General features: G+C 35.5%; 1 protein-coding gene across 1 annotated transcript in view; it reads left to right on the top strand.

The window, feature by feature from the left end:
• Positions 1-18,596, top strand: part of LOC110032317 (CRM-domain containing factor CFM3, chloroplastic/mitochondrial) — a 38,680-nt gene extending 20,084 nt beyond the window's left edge. Inside the window, exon 9 of the mRNA XM_020735902.1 lies at positions 18,200-18,596. Coding sequence (XP_020591561.1) covers positions 18,200-18,475 — 276 coding nt within the window. The 3' untranslated portion in view covers positions 18,476-18,596. The remainder of the gene's footprint in view (positions 1-18,199) is intronic.
• Positions 18,597-18,957: the final 361 nt, after the last annotated feature.

Genomic DNA, 18,957 nt, shown 5'->3' with positions numbered 1-18,957 from the left:
GACACTTGAAGATATTTCAAGATCTACGTTTACCTCTGTTCAAGGAAGTTGAAGATGCAATTGACGCAGAGAACTGATTAATAAGGATAGAGAAGATACTAGATAACATGACTTATCCGGATGAAAGAAGAGTACCATTGACGACGCTTGTGCTGAATGGAGAAGTCGAAAGGTAGTGGCGTGAGCAACATCAGGACATGTTATGGGACATAAACAATATGATGATAAGTTGGGAGTAGTTCATGGACTTTTTTAGAGAGCGGCTCGTACCTCTATCCGCTCAACGACAGATGCAGGACAAGTTTATCAAGTTGAGAAAAATGAGAGAAGACAATCACACAATATGAAGCAGAATTCACTTCATTATCAAGGTATGCATCACAATTGATTGATACCGCAGATGAAAAAGTGCTACATTATTTTTGGGATTAAGTGATTTGATCAGTCAGCCGTTAGTACCATTAGGAATCAATGAATATTTGGTACTAGTAGAACGAGCATGAAGAGTGGAGATCGACTACCGCTTAAAGAGATGCACAAGAGGAAGATTGTAGAAGAACATGTAGATCACTTAGAAACATCCAACGAAAAGAAGTCTAAGAATAATTTAGGTAGAGTTAGCAGAGGTATGATTCAGGGTACTGGAACAACTTGTGTCAAACACGGAAGACAACATAAAGTTCAATGTTTGACGGGCTCTAACACTTGCTATCGGTGCTTTCAGCATGGTTATATAGCAAGATATTGTCCATCTCTTAGCCAGAAAAGCGTTGAAGATCATAAATCGGGTGGAACTCCTTCACAGAAGTTGGCAGGTGAGCAAAAAGAGATAGTCAACAGCTTTGGCTCTGACCTAAGATCAACCAAGACAACCTGTTCGATATCGAGTATATTCTCTTACTTATAGTGAGCCTGAAGAATCTACTGCTGCTAATCGTGTTGAGGTCTGATTAATTTAGTGTTATTTAGCATGTTTTCGTGCTTCAATAAATGTGTTAAGAAGTATAGTTGAGTCCTCTTGTTTTAAGTCTTTATTTTTTAAGTGATCACTTTTCATGAATGACCCTAACTTCATGGATAACTAATGTTGATGACTTAAAGTCTATTTATAAATTTTGAGGACACAGTTTTTGTAAGTAGGGAATATTGTAATGTTTTCTTATCATGGGAAAAGAAACAAAAAGCCAATAGAAGCGAGGGGTCAAGTGAATTGAAAAGAATAAGAGGAAACGAACAATTACAAGACAAGGAGAGGAAGAGGAAACGAAGAATTGATTAGGTGAGGAACTGGGAGAATTGAAGGCTACTTCGACCTATAATAAGGACGTGAGGGATGCAGAGGGAGACCAACTTACCTGGGAGTCGAGCAACGATCAAAAGAGAGGAGAATGGTGCGGGAGAAGCCTTGTCGACGATAAGGAGGTTTGAGGAAGTATTAGCGTCGGGGTCGAGTTATGGAGGGACGACGATTATGTTGTGACGTAATAGCCTTGCGAAGGGCACTTTAGAGCAACGAGGTAAAATATAAAAAGAGTTTATGAAATTGTTTTAATAATATATATATATATATATATATATTGAAAAAACCCTAGGGCAATTATATTAACTTACGTGTTAATTTCAAAATATGCGATTACAAATAATTTTTGAGAAAACCAGGATCCCCTCTATAAAATAAAAACAAAGCATCATAGGGGTCCGTTTTCCTCAGTGCAACTCCACCCAAAAAGGATAAAAAACGTATCCAAAAGGAGATAAGCCCAAAAAATACATGTATCAAACCAAAACGTATACTCAAATAAATGACGTATACCCAAAATGAACATGTATAAGAAAAACAACAAGGTAAGAAAACTTGTAAGCCGAAGAGAAATTTTACGAGGGCAGGGACCCGACGAAGCAACCTTCAAAAACCTGCATCTCAGAAGAGCTGAAACATAAAGGTATTGGTTAGTGTAAATGGAAAGAAAGATCATTGTGATCGAAGTTCCTCTAAAAATCCAAACAGAAAAAACAGACAATCCGAGGCAAGACAAGCACCCCGCAAAACTACCACCAAAATCCAGCAAACCGAGCCAGTACATCCCACCCAAAAAATAATAGCGGCAAAGAATATTGGAGCCGTGGGCCTCCAAAAATAAAGGATACTGTCCTTTAAAAATATCCAGCCTCCAAACACCCATGAAAACCATCAAAGCAAACTGAAAATAGTGCCTCCCATACTCCATACCCCTCATAACAATCATCCCAAAACACCTCTCAAATAAAACAAAGGAGCCCTGGGCCTCCTCGCACACCGAAATGCACCATGAGAGGTATATGTAAATAAGCAAAGCAGCAGTAAAAGCCACCCACCCAGTGGCTCCAAATGACCTCCACCGCAAAATCCAACACCTGCAACCCCATATAGGGAGCCAAGGGCCTCCCAAAAATAAATTGAGAGCCCCCCAACCCTTGGCTCAAGAAGACTTCCATGTCACAAAATACCAACAACAATTCCAAAAAGGGAGCCCTGGGCCTCCCTTATAAACCCGAGAAGAAATTCAGAGGAGTCCTGGAGCTCCTTGCACCAAATATAGCATAACAGAGGAGTATAGATGTCCACAAATTGCAAAATCCAAGTCTCCAAAGAACACAAAAATAAGAAAAGGGTAGAGGAAATAGGAAGGGCCGAGCACAACCTCACGGCCACCCAAAACGACTTAAAAAGAAACAACCTTGCGAATATAAGGAGCATCAATATTATCACCAACCAACAAAGTATGTAAAGGAGGAGGGGGAATAGATCCCACTCTACAAGTTTGAGTAGAACTCCTTAATTTAGCGAGTCAATTAGCGGGTTGATTGTCTTCCCCGTAATTGAAATTTCAAATAACATTCGCATTAGATAGTAACCCTTTAATCCTTCTAATATAATAAAGAATATCCTAAGGGGCATCGACACCATTATCTAAAATGTCAATTAAGGTACGATTATCACATTCAAAAATGATGTACCTCCAACTTAAATAATGAGCTAAAGTAGCAGCAGTTAATATAGCCCAAGCTTCCACCTCGATAGGAGAATCCGCATAAGAAGGAGAAGAGAAAAAAGAATGCAGTTCCCCACATAATTCCTAACAATGCCCCCACAACCAGCTCCAGAGACATTCCAACTTCCATCAGTATTAATTTTAAACTAACCTGCAGGAGGTTGGTACCATTTTACTAAAATAGGATGATGAAGGGGCCTCCTCCCCTCCAAATTCGTATGCCACAAAGCAAGAAATTAATTGATGCCTGAAAAAAAACTTTTTTTGGGATTCCCCAATCTCCATAATTTATTAATGTAAGAGATGATATTAGAGAAAATCATAGCATTATGAATCACATTTTCTTCATGAATGGTGTGATTCCTTGCCATCCATATGAACCAAAAAATAATATAAGGATAGATTTGCCAAAAGTGTTTCCTCTTACGTTCCAGATTGCACCTCGATTGCACCTCAAACCAGATTGCACCTCAAAGAGGTAAGCAAGAGGTTCCTCTCTGGAATAATAATGTTACCAAACCACAAACCAGTCCTTTTCCAAACGAATAAACAAAAAGGGCACAAAAAGAAATGCTCAAGAGTTTTATCCGCCGAATTACACAAGCAACAGCGGGAGAATTCTCAAACCTTTCATCTTCAGGATGTCATCGCAAGGTAAAGTTAAGTGAAAAATATGCTAAGCCAAAAAAGACATTGACGGAGTTAAAGCCCAACTTCACACATTTTGACCCCAAGGGGTGTTATGAAAGCTATACCGAGAAGCATAAATAGATTTGGTAATAGGGCTAGCCAAGGGTAATTTCAAAATAGGAATATCATGCATATGAGGAGCAATAGGAATGTTGGAAATGTAGGTGGCTCCCTCCATCCCCAATAAGGTAATAAGAAGAGGAAGATTCCAATGACCATCAACCCAAGTGTCGGATACTTTGAGATTGGAAAACGTAGTATCCCTCAAATGAAGAGTGACATGTGACCAACAGTCATGCCAGAAGGAGATATTTCCAGAACCCACATCCTAAAATATGAAATTCTTCTCCCAATTCCTAACTAAAAGCAGTCTCTTCCACATGGTGGAGTTACCGAGCCTCCAAGTGATCAAAGCAGGATGAGATAATCGGTAATATTTCCCATGCATGAAATTGACCCATAATGACTCATTTTTCCTGAAATTAAACCATTGCTTAAAGACATTAATATCAGTGATATGTTGGTAGGATTTGAAACCCAAACCCCCAGCGCTAAAAGGTTTGCAAACTTCCTTCCAAGGAAGCCATCTTCTACAAGAGTGATTTTTCAACCAAAGAAACTTATTAAAGCATCTTTCAAGATTTAAAATAGTAATTTTTTTGGGTTGAAGCTCTTGAAGAGTGTATAGTGGAAGGGAATGAAGGATATTCCTAAGAAGTGTAATACGGCCTCCAAAGGATAGAAAATTATTTTTCCAATTCAAGATTCTTTTTCGAATCTTCTCTACAACCTCATCAAACTGTATTCGTCTTTTTCGGCCCTTAAGAAGAAAGACCCCCAAATATTTAAGTGGAAGGGTAGAGAGAGAGAAACCCGTATAATTGGCAATCCAGGAAGTATTAGAATGATTAATCGTGTTCCCAAGTATATGTTGCATTTACTAGCATTAAAAGAGAGGCCGGAAACAGATTGAAATTCAACCATTAACTTATGAATCTCCTTCACCGTGGACTTGCTTGCATTAGAGAAAAGAATCATATCATCCGCATAGGCTAAGTGAGATACCATCATATTAGACCATCATAATTGAGGAAAATTGAAAATATATTAATGACTAATATTAATTTTTCTTAATTCATAAATCAATGGCAGAAAAAGAGAAAGAAGAAAGACAGTGAGATAAGTGTTTAATTTTATAGTTTGATTTAGCATATTTAATTAAATGTATTAAGTGTTTAATTTTAATTTAGTGTTAGAAACTATAAGTGTCAGATAAAGGCTGAACTAAACTGATTAACAAGAGGGAGGAGCTTAGTTTTGAGGAAGCGGACCGAGCCTTTAAGGGTAAGAGATAGGGTTTACTTAATTTAGATTTGTTTTGTAAAAGTTGAAATCATATTTAAGTATTAAATTGAAGTTATATTAGTTGACATTAGGAGGTAAAGTGGAGGAATATGCTGTTGAAGGGGGTATTTGAGAAGTTAAGGTGAATAATTACATCTCTAAATTTTAAAAATTTTTATTATTTTTAAATCTATGCTTGATTTAATTTATGCTCTGTTTCATTGAGATTTAGATTATAACATATTTTTTATTTTGTTAAATAGGAAAAATATATATGTTAAACATTTATATTATAGTTTTCCCAAGAAGAGGCTTTATGACTACATGATATATAGGTTTTAGTATAGATGTATATATCAGTTTATGGTTGAAGGTTTGAGATATGTGGAAAAAGAAAAAAAAAAGAATGAATGAAAAGAGAAAGGAAGCAAAAGAAAGGAGAATTAAAGTTTAAAAAAAGAAAAAAAAAATTCATGCTTTAGGGAACCCTAGGATAGGATTATGATTATGCTAGCTCTGACAGTAATGATACCGAAGTTAACTCAATCCACGATGACTGAAGCAAATATTATTCAACAAACAACTAGAAGTAGAATCTAGTCTCAAACAACAATGAAAACAAGACAACAACAACAACAACAACAACAACAACAATAAGCCTTTATCCCCAGTGGGGTCGGCTACATGAATCATTTTTCTCCATTGCGCTCTATGGAGTATTATATTTTCATTTAATTCTAAATAATTAAGATATTTTTTATACAATATGTGTAAGTCTTTTTAGGTCAACCTCTGCCTTTCTTAACGAAAGTCGAATCTAAAACATCCACTCTCCTAATAAGTTCATCAGATGGTCGACGTTTAATGTGATCAAAACCATCTAAGATGACTCACTCTAATTTTATTCGTCACTGGAGCTACACTAACACTATCACAAATATATTCATTTTGCATTTTGTCTCTAAGTGAAGAGCTACTCATCCACCTAATCATTCTCATCTTGGCATGAGAAGTGAAGGACTGGAGCTACACTAACACCATCAAACACTTAGCTTAGTTTGATGCTTCTCTTTTAAAGGCCAACATTCAGTGTCATAGAGCATTGCAGGTCTCACCACCATCTTATAAAATTTTCCTTTCAGTTTAAGTGGTACTTTTCTATCACACAATATGCCTGAAGCATTCCTTCACTTCAACCAACCAACTTGAATTCTACTAATAACTTCCCCATCTAAATCAACATCATTTTGAACAATAGACCCGAGATATCTAAAACATTAACACCTTTTTATAATTTGATTGCCCATGATTACAATTCTATCACTAGAGCAACTAATACTAAAATCATATTCCACTATTTAGTTTTAGTTCTACTCAAACGAAGGTCTTTGGACTCTAATGTAGACCTCCTTAATTCAATTTTTTTTCGAGCTTTCTCTCTCGTCTTATGCACGAGAAGGATATCATTAGCAAAAAACATACACCATGGTACATCCTCCTGTACGTGTCCAATAAGATCATCCATAACTAAAGCAAAAAGATATGAGCTTAAAGCCAATCCCTGTTGTATATCAACAGAAATAGGAAAATATTTGGTCAATCCTCATTCTGTTCGAATTCAAGTGATAGTTGTTGTATACATATCTTTAATGGCTTGAATATAAGCCATATCAATAACTTTCTTCTCAAGAACTCTCCAATGCATATCTCTTGTAACCTTATCGTAAGCCTTTTCTAAATCAATAAAAATCATATGTAGATCCTCCTTATTATCTCTGAACTTCTCCATCAAACCTCTTTCCATCAAACCTCTTAATAAACCTCTTAATAAATATATAGCTTCCATGGTAAACCTGCCCGACATAAATCCAAATCTTTGTACTACGTTTTAACTTGTGTTTAATTACCCTCCCATAATTTTAATGCATGACACATCAACTTAATTCATCTATAATTTGCACACTCTTGTGCATCCCTTTATCTTAAAAATGGGGACCAAAATACTCTTCCTTCACTTCTCATGCATCTTTTTAGTTTTTAAAATAATATTAAAGAGTTTCGTAAGCCAAGAAACTTCCAAATCTCCTAAATATTTCCATACTTCAATTGGGATATCATCAGGTCCTACAGACTTTCCACTCCTTATTTTCTTTAAAGTCTCATCAACTTCTTTTTTACTAATGCAACGATAAAAATAAAGCACTTTATTATTATTAACGATATTAAAATCACTAATATCGATCGTATTTTTCAAAATTTCACTAAAAAATTTATCAAAAAAACTCACCCACCTATTTTGAATTTTTTTCTAAGAAAAACACTTTTTGATTTTCATCTTTAATATACTTTACTTGAGTTAAATCTTTACTTTTTCTGTTTGTTTGGCTAGTTTATACATATAATTTTCACCCTACTTAGTATCTAATATATTATAAGATCACAAAAGCAGAATTTTTAGTATTACAGATTATTTTCTTAGATTCTTTACGGACAATTTGATATTTTTTCCAGTTCTCAAAGCTTTTACATTTGAACTAATTTTTATAACATAACCTCTTATATTTTATTTTTTTGCACATTATTATTTTACCACCGACTATTTTTATTTATATAAAATTTTTCTTATGGTTCTCCAAGTACATCTTTTGTCACTTATTTAATAGTGTTCTTTATCCCACATAGAATTTCCTTCTTCAGGAACATCACAAATCTTGAAATCTTGATTTATACTCTTAAAAATTATTTTATTTGTGTCTTTGAGGTACCCCCATCTAATTCTACGATGATTATTCATAGGATTTTTTTTACAACTCTTCATTTTAAAATTTAGAACTAATAATTGATGTTGAGTACTTAAATCTTCACTTGGAATGACCTTACAATCTTTATATTCTTGACGATCCGTTCTTCTCATAAGAAAATAATCAATTTGTGTTTTATTAGATCCATTCTTATAAGTAATAATATTACATATCTTTTATTGAATAAAATATTAGCAATAAGAAAATCATACGCTAAAACAAAATCTAATTTGACTTTACCTTCTTCATTAATCACTCTAAAACCATAGCCACCTTGAATATTTTTAAAATCTTCTACCACTCTACCGACATGTTCATTTAAATCTCTCTCAAATAAATTTTTTTTTAAGAGGTATGATTTGTATTAAGTCTTTTAATTCATTTCAGAATTTATTATTAGAATCTATATCTAAATCTACTTGAGGAGTATAAGCACTTATAATATTAAAAATTTTAGTATCGACAATCATCATAAGGGATTTGATTTTATCTCAAATTCTATTAATTTTTACAATATTATCTTTTAAACTCTTATATTATAATTATACTTACATCATTTCTAGTGTGACTCTTATCTGAATATCAAAGTTTAAAACTTGAGTTATCAATCTCTTTAGCATTTTCTCCAACCAATTTAGTTTCTTGAATGCATAAGATATTTATCTTTGTATGAATCATAATTTCAACTAACTCCATTAATTTACTAGTGAGTACCTATATTCCAAAATTTTATCCTAATATTTGTTTCATGAACTAACTTCTTTACCCATATCCGTCCGTAATGTGAGAACCCTTGCTTATTTGATGCTATATTCGGACACCGGTGTAGCGGCTCCTACACATTTTTTACTGTATTCAGACCATACAACGTGTCGCTTCCAGGGGACACCCTTTTTTTTACATAATGATCAAAATGATTCATGTCATACTTTTTCGATAAATTTTACGCTTGTTATCGACTACCTAAGGCAACCTTTAACTTTTTACATCCGGAGTTTGGGATCTAGCAATTTCAGTTTTAATGAAAATAAGACAATGACAATAAAATTTTGAAGAGCTAGCTATGGCCTAAGAAGAATGTCCGTGAACTTCAGCGGTGAGGTGTGTTCGGTCTGCGGATGTAATCGGAGGGAACTGTAGGTTGCGGTGGCTACTAGAAGATGAAAGACAACAAAACCTGCGATGCGGAGGGAGGGGCAACAAGTGCGGGAGGCTGTCGTAAGGTGACCGGAGTGGAGTTGCATGTGCTAATGGGCTATTGGAAGGGTTGGAGATGATAACTGACCTGCTGGAGAGTGCAGGAAGGTCGGCTGCCTGCTAGGAGAGTGTCGGGAGGAGTCAATAACAACTGAATGGGTGTTGAAGGTGGCTGATGGGCCTCTGGAAGGTGGCCGGAGGAAGCAACAAGGTAGACGACTGCTTGGAAGGGAGAGGAGCTGACTGACTGCGTGCTAGAGGATGCAGGGGAGGTCTTTGACCTACTGGAATGTGCAGGGAGTCGTCGACGGTAATTAGAAGAGTGCGGGAAGGGCTGATGGCCGATTGGATTGTGGCCGAAGGAAGCAACAACATTGGGTGGCTGCCGGAAGGTTGTTGAAGCTGGCTAGCGGCCTACTAGGATGTGCAGGGAAGGTTGACGGAGGCCTGTTGGGAAGTTCAGGAAGGCGTTGGTGGCAGTAGGAAGGTTGGGACCAACAGAGATAATCACCTCTTAGGGCGACGTATAGCCGGAGCACCTCATCGCCAGATACAGTCATTGGAAGGGGAAAACATCAACAATAGAATTCTGAACTCAGAAAAAGAATCAAAGCACCTTAAGTTAAGCAAAACAACACATATATTGTTGATTTTGAAATAGAGCAGCTCAATATTATTGATAAGAGAGATATTTAAACCTAATTACAATAGATACAATAAAAGAAAAAAATAATAAAACATAATAAAACAGAATTAAGCAAAATAAAAAATTCATAATGTGGGAATAAAAGGAAATAATAAGTAATAACAGTTAGGGATTGTCATTATAATTATAATACTCTCCCTCAAGTTGAAGTATAGATGTCAGTCATGCTCATCTTAGATTTGAAGCCATCGAACAAAGGACGAGGAAGATTCTTGGTGAGGATGCCTGCTAGTTGATCGTTGGAGGGCAAATATGGAGAATACAGACTTACTCAGACTCAATCTTTTTCTTAACGCAGTGTCTTTCAATCTCTACATTTTTGGTATGATCATGCTGGAGTGAATTGTGAGCAATCCTGATTGTAGCCTAATTATCACAAAATAGCTGCAGTGGGGCAGAGGTTGGTATATGGAGTTCGCTGAGCATGATGTGTAACCAGAGAGTTTAATAGATTCTTTAGGACATGGACCGAAATTTAGCTTCAGCATTGCTTCGGGCAACCACAAACTATTTCTAGTTTTTCCACATGACAAGATTGCTCCATACACTTAGGCAATACCCCGAGATGGAATTTCAATCATGAACTAATTCAACTCAATCAACATCTGTATAAACAACAATAGACCGATTTGTGTGATGGAAAAAAAAAAAAACAATTATGAGCTAAGCGTGCCTTTTAAAAAGTGGAGAATCCGATGGACAATTTGAAGGTAGTGCTTATAGGGGTAATGCATGTTGACTCACTATACCAACTTCAGGACATTTGTCGGGGCAAGTATGAACGGGATAAATGAGTTTTCCCACAAGGTAATGGTAATGAGTATTGTTGACAGATACATCATTGGGGCTGTCAAATAATTTTTCATAAGAATTCATAGAAAAAGCAACATGTTTGCACAGAAGAAGGTTATTCCTTGTCGAGAGACCAATCACATAGTTGTGTTGAGACAGGCAAATCCATTGAGATAACTGAGCCACTTCCATCCCTAAGAAATACTGGAGGGATTCCAAGTCCGTCATTTCAAAGGACATAACAAGAATGTCTTTTAAGGACTCTAATCCTGGGAGATTGTTATCTGTAAGGACAATATCGTCAACATAAACAATAACGATAGTTATCTGGTCATTGGAGAAATGTTGGAAGAAGAGGGTGATCTGATTGAGTCCAAGTAAAATCATTACCTACGACCAGCTTTGTGAACTTGTCGAACCAGGTCCTTGGGGACTGCTTTAGCTCATAGAGAGATTTTTGTAACCTGCACACTTGTCCTCTGGAGTTAGTAGAGTCAAAGCTATGAGGGAGAGACATGTACGCCTCTTATGTATGCTCTTCATTCAAGAATGCTTTCTTAGCATTTAGTTGGAATAAAGATCAATCTAGATTCACCGCAATTGACAACAGGACCCAAATAATATTTAACTTAGCCACTGGAGCAAATGTCTTCTCATATTCAACTCTGTAGGTCTGTGAGTACCCTTGACGACAAATCATGTAATGTTGCGTTCAAAGGATCCGTCAGAATTGAACTTGGTGCTGAAAATCCATCGATATCCAATAACTTTCTTACCCCAAGGAAGGTCCACGACATCCCACTTATAGTTCCGTTGAAGTGCATTCATCTCCTCCATTACTGCAGTTTTCCAAGTTGGATCAGCAAGAGCAACCTCAATAGTAGCTAGGATTTGATGGTCCATCATAGCAATAGCAAATGCTCTGCAGTTCGACGATAAACTGTGGAAAGAGACTTATTTTGCCATGGAATAGATGGAGCATGTCTGATTGCGTACCTTTCTCGAAGAACTCACCTCATTCAGAGGGATTGTACTGAGAATGCCACTTGGAGTGAAGTTAAGGTTTTGAAAGGAGTTAGTGGGCTCCAGAGTAGGAGTATTGGGACGGGTGCACCGAGTGTAGACATGAATATTAGGAGGAAATGATGCTTCAAAGGAACCGGGGACTCCTCAATACCGGGAATAATGTGGGGAACATCCATAGAAATATGATAAGGGACAATGTCTAAGAACTTAAGCTCTTCCTCACTTGAGGTATGGCTAGGAAAATAGGGAACACTTTCGAAAATGTGACAACACTCACATAGATGTTGTTTGTGATAGAATCAAGCCGTCGATACCCCCTTTTGAGTAGTTGAGTATCCTAAGAAGATACATTTTATGAATCTGGGATCAAGTTTACATTGAGTGGAGGCAATGCTCTAACAAAGACATTGCCCCAAAAAATCTTAGGATCTGATGTGGAGAAGACCCGAATGACAGGGAAGCATGCCATCAGGACGAATAAGGGGGTTTGAAACTTGGGAATTTTAATAAGAACTAGTTATGAGATAAGTGGCAGCCGTAATGACACCGTTCCAAAATCATTTGAGACATTGGATTGAAACATTATAGAGCGAGCAATATCAACGAGGTGACAATTTTTTCTCTTGGCTACCTTATTTTGTTGAGTGTCCGTACACGAGCTACGGAGGAGGATGTCTTTGCTCAATAAGAATTCACCCAAAATAGAGTTGTCATTGTTGGTCTGACGGGTCTGAATTGAGTTAAAACGAAGATGTAAAAGTTTTGGAAGATGACAACAACCTTCGATTTGTCTTTTAGAATGTAGACCCACGTCATTCGAGTGTGGTCATCAATCAAGATCATGAACAATCATTTATTTGTGTAGCTGGAAGTGCGGGATTATCCTCATATGTTACTGTGAATGTGAGAGAAATGAGTTGATGTTGTGTAAATCTGGGGTGAGTAATAGACCCGATGATGCTTGACTAGCTGACATATTTCACAAGTAAAGCTAGAGAGATTTTGTTTGAAAGCATCAAATGATAATTTTTTTAAATATTTGAAACTTGGATGACATAAACGACAATGTAACAACATGATGAGACATTTAATGACTCAAGATAAAATATAGCTCTTGAGTGGTGTGTTCTCACTCTCCGTGTCATTCTCTTTGAAGTAGTAAAGTCCAACTATCCTCTTAGTAGTTCAAATAATTCTTCCCGAATGATGATATTGAAAAACACAATCATCAAAAGAGAAATTAGTCACACAATTAATATCATTTGTTAACTTGCTGACAACAAATTACATTGCAATAGGGAACATTAAAACAAACTCCAGAATTAGACCAATCGTCCCTTTAACATCAATGGAATTACATGAGTCATCAAAAATTCTGACAGTATTTTTCCTAGAGCATGAATAGTAAGTTGAGAAAGCTTGTGAACATTCAATTATGTGATCGGTAACACCTGAATCGATAATCCACAGGCCACAGGAGGAATGAACTGCGAGAGTCATAGGAAAAGTACCTTGTCGAAGGTGGGATTTCGACAGACCCACAGAGAATTGATTGACTCCAAATAGCTTGATCAATTGCTCCACCAGGTTTCTTAGGGATTCAGAGGATTTCAGAATTTTTCAGGTAGGAGTTGATTGAACCGTAGTAGATTCAAATGTTACCGTGAGGCCCTTGGTAGCAATGGATTTGGCCGAAGGTTTGTATGTTGGTTTAAAGTGAAGTTTCAAACACTTTTCCCGAGTGTGGTTGAGTTTGTGGCAATAAAACAAGTGAAGTGACCTGTCCAAGGTGTCAAGCATGACGACTGAGCACGATTCAAGATGATTTCGACCGAGCCAAAAGAAATGTGGTTGGGATTTCGAGACATTGATAGATTTGCAAGTCACTGACTGACCCAAAACTGTAGGAAGGCATCAGGAAAGCTGCAAGAAAGATGCAGGGAGTTTGTAAGAAGGCTGCAGGAAAGATGAAACTTTGGCATGAAACCTTCGTTATTGAACTCTCTCGATTTGTAGCACTTCAAGTCTTCAGAGGAGATCACTCCCGTTACACCATCACTGCCGCCTCAGAAGAAAGGGCAAGAATGCTTCATGGACAATTTGGGAAGGTTGTTGTTGAGGAGATCCGTCCCTTCATGAAGGAAGTCGTCAACTGTAGAAGAAAGTCAGAGGAGGCTAGCAGCTGTAAGAGAGCAACCATAAGGGTTGACGGCTCGGGCTCTTTGCGGGAAGGACAGCGGTTGCTTCAGAGGCATTTAGTGGCTGGGTTCTAGGGTTAGAACCTTGCTTTAATGTCATGCTGAATTTTGAAATAGAGCAGCTCAATATTATTGATTGGAGGGATATTTAAATCCAATTACAATAGGCATAATAAAGGAAAGAAATAAAATAGCTTGGAAAGAAAATAAAATAGAATAAAGCAAAGTAGGAAATGTGTAATGAGAGAATAAAAACAAATAATAAATATTAACAGCTTGTCCTTATAAATCTAATATATATATATATATATATATTAAATGAATGGGTCAGTCTTCGGATGAGGAATGACATGTCAATTATAGGAGGAAGAAGAAGAATGGAGGCTGCTCGATCTCAGGAACTTATTGGACGATACAATAGTTACTACTGACAATGATACTCATCTTACCAATTTGTTCGCTGACTCCTTTCCTAGGATTAGAGGCAGAGGCGAAGGCAAGGCAAAGCAGTTGCTCTCTAGCTACCTGATACTACATGTTTTGACACTTTTGGTTTTTGGGCTCTCATGTATTTTTTCGTATTTTATTTTTTGGAATCATCATATATATATATATATAGATAGATAGATATTGGGGATTACTAAATAAAAAAAAACAAGGAGTAAAATAGGGAAATGATAAAAAATGAAGGACATAGAATTGACAAGAATCAAAATAGGAGAGTCATAGATAAGGAAGGGGAGTAAAAATAAGCAAAGTGTCGAAAATGAAACTGGAAGAAAAATTTTCTTTTTTTTTTGGGGGGGGGGGGTGACCTTATTCTTGTCCCTGGTTTGGGCAATCAATCTTCTACTGAATTGATTCCCTACCAGAGCCCCTCATTATTCTTTCAATAAATATTTGAATATTAAGTTGTTAGTGATAGACAAAAACGGCGACAACAACAACAATAAGCCTTTATCACACTAACTAGGGTTAGCTACATGGATTTTTTTCTCCATCGTGTCCTATTGAATGTCCTATTTTTATTTTGATTCTAATAAATTAAGATTATTTTTTCTACAATATGACCAAGTCTTTTTAGGTCTTCCTTTGCCTTTCCTAACATAAGTCGAGTCTAAAACATCAACTCTCCTAACCAGATCATCAGATTATCAATATTTAATGTGACCAAACCACCTAAGACAACTTTCTCTTATCTTGTTCGCCTCTGGAGCTACACGAACCCTTTCATGACTACATTTGTTTCTCATTTTGTCTCTTAAGTGTCAAGCTACTCATCCACCAAAGCATTCTCATCTCAACAATAGTTAGTTTTATGCTTTTTTTTGAAGGCCAACATTCCGCGCCATAAATTATTACAAGTCTCACCACCATCTTATAAAAATTTCCTTTAATTCTGAGCGGTACTTTTCTAACACTTTAAGTTCGATGCACTCCACTTCACCCAATGAACTTGAATTCTACTAGTAATAACCCCATCTATATCTCCATTACCTTGAAAAATAAACTTCAGATATCTAAAACGTCCACGCCTTTTAATGATTTGATACCCCATTGTTTCAACTTTGTCACTAGATCTACCACTACTAAAATTACGTTCTATGTATTCTGTTTTAGATCCACGCAAAGGAAGGCCTTTAGACTCCAATGCAGACTTCCATAATTTAAGTTTTTTCCTAAACTCTTTCTCTAGTCTTTTTAATGACAAGAAGGATATCATTAACGAAAAACATACACCATGGTGCATCCTCGTGTATATCTCCAATAAGAGCATCCATAACCAAAGCAAAAAAGATATGGGCTTAAAGCTGATCCCTGATGTAATCCAACCAATATTGAAAACGCTTGATCAATCCTTCTGTTCAAACACAAGTAATAACTTAAGTATGTATATTTTTAATGACTTGAATATAAGTCATATAAACACTTTTTCTTTTCTAGAACTCTCCAATAACTTTTCTTGGAACCTTATCATAAGTCTTTTTTAAATCAATAAAAATCATAAGTAGATCCTCCTTACTCTCTGTGCTTCTCCATCAAATCTCTCAATAAATGTATAACCTCCATAGTAGACTTGCCCGACATAAATTCAAATTGATTATGAAAAATCTTTATATCACGTCTTGACCTATGTTTAATTACTCTCTCACATACTTTTAATGTATGACACATTAACTTAATTCATCTATAATTTTTACATAGTTGTGCGTCCCCTTGGATCCAAAATACTCTTCCTTCACTCTTTGAAGTTTTTAAACTAATATTAATAAGTTTAGTGAGTCAAGGAACACCCAAATCTCCTAAATATTTCCACACTTCAATTGGGATATCATCATATCCTACTGATTTTCCACCATTGGTCTTTTTTAAAGCCTCCAATTTTTTTTTTTTACTAATGCGACGATAAAAATATGAAGTTTTATTATTATTAGCGATATTAAGATCACTAAAGCCGATCGTATTTTCATAAACTTCATTGAAAAGTTTATCAAAATATCTTATCCTCCTATTTTGAATGTCTTCCAGTAAGGAAAGTACTTTTTATCATATTGCTCTTTTTGCCACATTTTTTAACATAATTTTTTTTATTGTTTCTAGGCTCATCCTGAGCTGAGAATTCTTCAATTTTAGTAGCTGGACTCTCCACCTTTTGGTGGAAGATCACTCTTCTTCTATCCACTCCCAAAATTTGGTGCTAGGTTCAATTTTTCTTTAGTAGAAATTAGTTGATCTTTCCAGCCCTGGTAGCTTTTGGTGTTGATCACTTCACCTAGTGTTGAAATTATCGCTGAGAAATTTTTTTAAAGTTTTTTATATACCTTAATCTCTTCCCATTGGTATTTAAAATAATGATTTGTCACATGTGTTTGATTCTGATTGGAACTAAAAACGCCAGAGCAAAAAAAAAAAAAACGAAAGCTGCAACAGAGCAAGAAAATAAATACAATGATTTCATCTGGATCGTTTAACTCGAAACATAGTGAAATTAGAAGAGTGACTCTAGATTTTCTTCAAATTTGAGTCCCTTTTAATAAAAAGAAGATGAAATATTTCATCTAGTAGAGAGTTGACACTCTAAATACTCCAATCAGAATCAAACACATGTGACAGATCATTATTTTAAACACCAATGGGAAGAGATTGAGGTATATAAAAAACTTCAAAAAAAAATTTTCAAGCCAAAAAAAATGATTCGGGAGTCGGGACTAGATAGGATTATAGGCACTATCAGGAGCTTCAATGTTATTAGGACAATGTTGGCTGCATTTTTACCTATTGGTTTACTCTTTATTGTGATGTGGCTGTACGGGATTGGAGGGCTGTTGGCTTCAATTTGTTAGAAAGAAATCGTATGCTGCGGATTCAATTTATGTTTCTTTAAGTTTCAGATAAAATTAAAGTTGAACTACACGATTATTTGGAATTAATCTGGGCTGATTTTGCACTAACATAAGAATGATAAGTGTGTGTGTGTGTGTCTGTGTGTGTGTGTGTGTATATATATATATATATATATATATACTGGGGCATGCAATTAAATTTTTTTTATTGTATTGAATTTCTTGTAATTATTAATATTATATATGCTATTCGAATTTATGTTGTTGCTTCTATCAGTATAAGTACAGCAATCTAGTTTTGGGGAGTCATTTTTTGTAAATGCATGAAGCCTGAATTTTTTTTATTTTTTGGCGAATCTTTCTTTTTTCTAAATTCTATATAGATTTTTAGGGAAGCTTACATGCGTATCTCGCAATTTTCATGTATTTACATATCTAACCCTTAAAGTTTGATATTTACATTTATAAATCTTTGATGTTATAAACCTATGCCTGAAAATGTTTCTTTCAATTTTAAAAAGTTAGTAAGAGTGGTATTTTTTATGTGATGTTAAAAATTTGAGTGATATGCTTGTAAATAGGAAAGTTTAGCTGTTAAATATGTAAAAATATAAGAATTGTGGAAACTATGGAGTTATTGGATTTCTAATGTTCTTGATTATGTTGGAATTTTACACAATTGAGATTTGAGATTCTAATTGTTACGATCAGTTAAAATTAATCGTGATTTGAATTCGCAATGGTTTTTTCGATTTATTCAACCATTAAAAAATCATTTGAGTTCTAAAACATTATTAAAAAAACAAGTTTTTGTATATTTAGTGGTTTCTAATTTATGATTCTAAAGTTACCTAGTTGTTCATAAAGTGATGTATCTCGGCAGAACTTTGCTTGCCTCTCTGTTTGTTTTAGGCTATATTTCATTGCTTTTCTTCAAAAGTGAGCTAAATCATAACTAAGAATAATCTTGAAAGTATGGTAGTATCATTATAGCATCATTTTTTCAATTATCTTTGGCTATTTTGTTTTTGTGTTAATTGTACTCTTTTCTTATATGATTTCTTTTAAGGATGAGAGTGACGAAGCTTATCTTCGAAGCTTTGATAACGAAATCAACACTTGTGGAGACGAAACTCTTGTGAGGTTGGATGGTTGCGACACATTCACTGGCAATGCCGGTGAGGCTGATACATATGGTGATAATGATGACAAAGATGATGATGACGGCGACGATGATGATGACTTGAATGACCTTGACGACCTTGAAGCAACTAGGGCATTATGGCCTTCGGTGAACTCCTTGCACCCTTCGGATAGAACTGGCGCATCAGAAATGTATGTATAGTTAGCCAAACTCATCTCTTTTTCTTAATTCTAGAGTGGCTAGTTTGCAAATTAGGATATAGGCGGTATATTTAATTTTAAAATGCCTTGTTTCTTCTTGTTTTTCTATTTGTATAGTGTATCATTTTTAGATTGCTCTGTATATTTTAGGGTACTTACATATATTAGTTATTTGCTTCATGATCAAAATCACTTTGATCATCATAATCATGAGTTAATTTTGTAAAGGAAGATTTACGTACATTCCAATCAATTCCCTATGCATTTACATATCCAACAACTAAACTTCAACTTTTTCATACCACCTTACCTATGCATGAAAATGTGTATTTCACCTTTTACAAGTTAAAATGTGGTATTCTTTTATTTGATATGAAAGATGTGGGTGGAAGATAAAGTTTAGGTGTTATATATGTAAATACACGTTGATTGGGTGGTATGTATGTAAATGATGAGCAACAACTTGCAGAATATGTGCTTATA

This window comes from Phalaenopsis equestris, unplaced genomic scaffold, assembly GCF_001263595.1.
Source record: "Phalaenopsis equestris unplaced genomic scaffold, ASM126359v1 Scaffold000921, whole genome shotgun sequence".
NCBI lineage: Eukaryota > Viridiplantae > Streptophyta > Magnoliopsida > Asparagales > Orchidaceae > Phalaenopsis > Phalaenopsis equestris.
Note: the sequence above shows the minus strand (reverse complement) of the source record. Positions and strands in the feature narration are given on the sequence as shown.